The 5,552-nt window shown below is 40.5% G+C and overlaps 1 protein-coding gene across 1 annotated transcript; it reads right to left on the reverse strand.

The window, feature by feature from the left end:
- LOC107639205 (adagio protein 1) lies at nt 222–5,510 on the reverse strand. The gene is made up of 2 exons (XM_016342667.2): nt 5,002–5,510; nt 222–2,450 (listed from the first exon to the last, which is right to left on the reverse strand). Exons 1-2 carry the CDS (start codon nt 5,238–5,240, stop codon nt 851–853), a joined length of 1,839 nt encoding a protein of 612 aa, XP_016198153.1. The 5' UTR covers nt 5,241–5,510; the 3' UTR covers nt 222–850.

The raw sequence follows: 5,552 nt of genomic DNA on the forward strand, positions 1-5,552 counted from the left end.
GCCGGTTACTAGCGTTCAAAATCTTGTTTAATTCTCATCTGTCATCTCAAACATGTGGATATCCCAGTAGAAAAAATATATTCCTTTGGCTACCGTCTTTATTCAATAAAAATAAAAAAAAATAAAAACCTTTGAAATATGTTTCATGTCGAAGAGGCAAATTTTATTTATTTCATTCTCATCAGTGGTGACTTCATATTAAGGGGGGAAAAGAAAAAAAATTTACAAATGCTTTTCATCATACTCCATATTATTACAATATACACGAAAATATGTACAATATGCAGTGTTCCCTATCTCAAACCTTTTTGCAGTACAACCAATTAAGACCATGTCAGCTGACTCGTTCTAAAACACAAAACAGTAGACTTACATAACATAAAATATACCTAATTACTATGAACATGCATTCACTTTTTTTTTCCTTCCTTTTTCTATTGTTTGTCACGGTTTCAATTACACAATTTGAACAAAACATGGGGGAGATCAAGTGAGTTACCCTAAAATGTTACCTACTTGTTATCAGGCACTATTAATCTATTCAGGAAGAATAATTCATTGTGCATACTGAAGGGCAAAGTCTCACACAACCTCATTACCTCACAAAAAGCAAACATGGTATGCAACTCGCTGAGAAGTTCTTCTCGAGCCAGAACCAACCATATACAACAAAATGCATTGTGCAAACAACTTAGTACACAAACTTTCCGACAAGAGTAATGCTTCTCAAGAGTTATCAGTGACCAATACAAACCTTTGCCGCCAACTTGTGCTCCAAATGATGTCACAACTGTAACCAAAGCCTTGTAGCACATTGCCTTCACTACAGCATGCAACTTATTGACAGGATCTAGATTACAGAACTTGCCAGGGAAAGTTCATGGAGCTCACTTAGCATCCATTCCTCCCCCGTTTGGCCACCCAGCACAATAGCTCTTGTCCCTCCAACAACACATGTGCTATGTCCCCATGCAAATCTAGGAGGCCGCCCTGGTACATTTAGGATTCTCCATGTTGGCTTCTCATCTGTTGGATCAAGGATGTAAAGTTGGGAGGCAGAATGAAGTCCTGCAACGGACCCACCAAATATCAGAATTCTCCCACCAGGAAGACTAACAGCCACATGATCAAGCCTAGGAGGAGGAGCTATTCCCCCAGGGTTTCCAGCACCAGGCATCCCACTCCCTGTTACACACCTCCAGCACGGTTCATCCTCACTTAAATCCATCGTGAATACATCACTCGAGCGAAAACGCAGTGGTCCACTCTTGGCCAGACCCCCAAACATCAATATTTTCCTACCACCATAAACAGAAAGTGTGTGGCCTAGGCGAGAAGGTGGAGTCCATGTCACTGGTATCTCCCTCCAGACAGGTTTCTCCATTGACAAATCAAGGAGGAAAGTATCACTCAAGAGGACTCCAGAATCAGCACAGCCTCCAGAAACTATCAACTTGGTACCATCAAGAGTGCAAGAGCTGTGCCATGATCTAGGAAGTGGAGGTGCCAATCCAGAAATTTCTCGCCAAGTTGGAGGCTTTGCATCCAGGTCAAGAACAAAGACATCATTAAGTAAGCCCTGCCTTCCACACCCTCCAAATACAACCAAACGGGAACCATTAACACAAGAAAGTGTGTGGCCCCAACGACCAGGAGGAGGAGAGCTCACCTGGACGTGTTGCCACTCGGGATTACTAGAATTAAGATCTAATACAAAGGTGTCATTCATAGGTTGCATGTTAACTCCTTCACCACCAAATAGGACAACCCTGTTGCCCACTGCACATGCGCTGAAATTACAGCGTGAGGGTTCAACAGCACCTCCAACGGTCAGTTTCCTCCATGCTGCTGCTTCAAGTGTGGTCAACTCCCTTGCCAACCGACCCCATCCAAGTCTCCTTGCACCAGGCACGGTCTCTAAAACACGTGTAGTCTCACATCCCCATGCATTTTGGCACACCATTCTCCATAGATCTTCATTTCTTGTCAGCTCATACAAACGCCTACATACAGAACCAACTGATGCAATATCTCTTGGAGTTAAGCGAGCAAGTATCTTGAGAGAAATTACTTCATCACTCAATTGCAATATTCCACAGAGGCCACGAGTCACATTTCGGTCCCCCACCTCACGAGGATGCAATGAGGAAAGCACGGAACGAAAACGATCTGATTTAGTAGACTCCTTAGTTGAAGCTGGAAGAGGACCAAGATCAATGTTTGCCTCTGTGAAGAACTGGATTCCAATGACATGAGTTATCTCATCATCTCCATATATAGGTGTCAGCCGCAGTCTGTTCATAAGTGGAGATCCATCTTTCCTAAAGTTCAGCAACTCACCTTGAAATTCAACCCCTTCTTCGAGGCATCTTCTAATTTCTGCTACTACTGTTGAGTCCACCAGTGGATGCCTTCGCTTAGCAAATGGGCCTCGACACTGCAAAAAGCGGCTGCAAAATATTTTTAACTGATTAGATCAAAGCTACAACTAATTTGAAACACCCAATCAAGCAAGCAAGATATGTTGTAAAAACGCCAACACTTATTCTCTTTTTCTTATATACTAACTTATTATTATGAAATAGCTGCTACCCTCTATACAAAGACTAAAAGCTAGCTTTTATAGCGTCATCTTTCAAACTAGAACTATCAGGGAATGCAGATTATAATTACTAACTACAAACTCCCAGACACAACTTACTACTGACACACCATCATAACTCCAGGGGGATTAAAATGATACTTGAACACTTAAAATTCAGTATTATGATACAATAATTCCAACCATAAACAGAACCCACAATAATTAATAAGGATAATCTCATTCAAATTATTACTATTTTGCTGCTCCTGCTCCTGTATCAGATAGGACGAGAGAAGCAATTGGAAGGTAATGATCCATCTAATTATTACTATTTTTTGCCATATTGCTCGATCCTATAGCAGCACAACTCATCTTACATAAGAGCCATAGCATTAAACAAGCCTCAAATGAGAATAATTCATTGAAGTAGCAGAGGGTTCCCAAAAAATGAGACACTATACCCTTACAGATAAAAGTATAACAGAAATACATTGTTTAACCATATTTTCTCTTACTATGCAGTATCCACTCAGATTTCAACTACGAAGCATTAATGCATTTGTAAAAACTCGAGAAGAAAAGATTTCATAAATATGTGAACTTTTGGTCTGTGGCAAGTCTGTGTTGAGAGTGTCAACAATATTTGGATTAGTTCCAGTTATCTAGTGCTGTTGGTTTGGGAGGAGGAAAAAAGCCAGATCTTTACTGCAGCAATGCCTTGTCAATGCCATTGTTTGGTATGTTTAGTAGTGTAGTGTAAGTGTGTAACGCTTGCATCTCTAGTGGCAGCATTTGGACGAGCACGTGTTGTGGAATAAGTTCAGACTCTAACTTATACTTAGTGAAAGAAGTATGGCTTTTAATAAGAAGCACCAAGTGTCAATCAAGCAGAAATTTCTATCATACAAAACATCCTAAAGTTTTAGATTTCCATCCCCTCTCAATATAAAGCATCCAAAATAATATAATAATTAAAACTACTCAGTAGTTAGACTCAGTAAATACCCATATTAGGAATTATATCCCCTCCTCATCATAATCAATTTAGCACTGAAAGCAATCATTCATTCTAATTTAACAGATAGCTGTTCAAAATTTAGTCCAAGACAGAAAGCTTCCAATACAATCAGGGCCAAAAATTAACCAATTTCAAACTTTTGAAGTGTAGCCAGAAAGAAAAACCCCACACATACCCTAATAAGAGAATGTAAGGTCTCAAGCAACCGCCTTATAGACCAAAACATAAAGCCAAACGTGAAACACAATCCTAAACTCTAATAAGGCTCCGTTAATGGCATATTAGGAGAGACCAGTGCAATTTGACCCGAATAAATGCCACAATTTGATATGCCAGAATGTGTTGGCAGGGACTTGGTATCCTAAACAGTTAGCGCTAAAAACCAACCTCTCTCAATGCATAGCCCAGGTAATCACCGCTGACAACCCTGCATTAGCCTCCTATCCAACCACCCTAACTGACTGTCATAGCGGTATCAGTGTTATTGTCTGTCATCCACAGAAACAGTTTGACACCGGAAACGAGTGATGACTCAATAAAGTTGTAGAATGAAATTTCATTACAATTTTCCCCAGACTTAACTAGGCATTCTACAAAATAAGATCCTTCTAGCTACCTAGTTCTTGCCCACTGAAAACATCATCCAACAAGAAATCTCAAAAACAAACTTGTGAATGAGAGCTTCAATTCAAAAGCTTCGCTCCCCACAAATCTTTCAAGATTGTATCTGAAACTCATATTTTCTATATAACAAGGACATGATGGCAGTTTCAGATTATTGAATCCGTCTCCGGGTCTCTGATAGTTAAACCAGGTGGAGTAGAAATGGTCCAGCAAACATTTTTATTCAGTAAACATCAAAACTATTTGACAAATGCGATAACCTGTCAAATACACCTAACTCTGGACATAAATGTTTGAGCAACTTTCCTGGAATAAGCATATTCCATTTGGATACGTCCTCCCCCTCCCTCTCCCTTGTTACTTAGCACTCAAAACAGTCATGCATGGAACTTCAACAGCTAATCACTACATAAATTCTGTAGCAATAATAAAACTTCAAACTAAAATAAGGAAGAAAAATTCAACAATTCCCTTATCCTATGCACTAGCAAGAGGGCTAGGGTTTTTGGCAGCCACCCCAGGCCTATAAAAGAAAAGGTGCTAAACCCTAGGCCTCAAAACTCTTAAGTAATTGGGCACTCGTTATTTAGGTTCAATTTGTTTATGACTATAAAAGAAAAGAACAAAAATTCAGGCAAGCTTTTATCTACGCACTGCTCTACCCTAGTTTAAGAAAATCAACCAGATTCTAGAATACCTCGATTACTTTCCAAATTCTAATACCAAGAAATTGAACACCTAACCTAATTGAGAAAAAAGAGTAACGGAAACTGACCAGTTGCGACCGAGAACTTCCTCAGCACGGTAGCCGGTAATCATCTCGAAGACGGTGTTGACGTATATGATAGGTTGGTCAGGTTCGAGCGCGTCAGTAACCACGAAGCCGCACGGCGCGGTTTGGAGAACCGGGAAAGGGATAGGTCCGACACCGAAATCTTCATCGTCGTTGGAGCCGCCGCGGAGGAAGGGTTCGTCGTCATCGGTGCTGAGATCGGAATTGCTGTCCCACTCCATTGAGATATTGTAAGCGTGATTTGATTGGATAATTGAGAAGCGCGGTGTTCAACCCATGAGAAGGGAGAGAGGGAGAATCGGAATAATGAGAATGAGAATCGAAGTGAGGTTTGGTAAGTGAAATGAGTGGCGAAGAGACAGAGAGAGGTCGATGAGGTTCTTTCGTTTTTTGTTTCTGTTTTTGTTTTGTTATTACAGTGAGACAGAGAGAGAAGAGAAAGATCGGGAATTCAGAGAGAGATAGATAGAGCTGCCTACTGCCACCCTTACCTTTGTTGTTGCAAATATCTTTCGGTTTTTTCTCTCGTTTGG

Source organism: Arachis ipaensis, chromosome B04 (assembly GCF_000816755.2).
Source record: "Arachis ipaensis cultivar K30076 chromosome B04, Araip1.1, whole genome shotgun sequence".
NCBI lineage: Eukaryota > Viridiplantae > Streptophyta > Magnoliopsida > Fabales > Fabaceae > Arachis > Arachis ipaensis.

Excerpts from the sequence above, each read along its gene's own strand:
- LOC107639205 (XM_016342667.2), bottom strand. The coding sequence starts at position 5,240 with ATGGAGTGGGACAGCAATTCCGATCTCAGCACCGATGACGACGAACCC. Across the intron at positions 2,451-5,001 it reads GAAGTTCTCGGTCGCAACTG|CCGCTTTTTGCAGTGTCGAG; the intron begins GTCAGTTTCCGT and ends AATATTTTGCAG.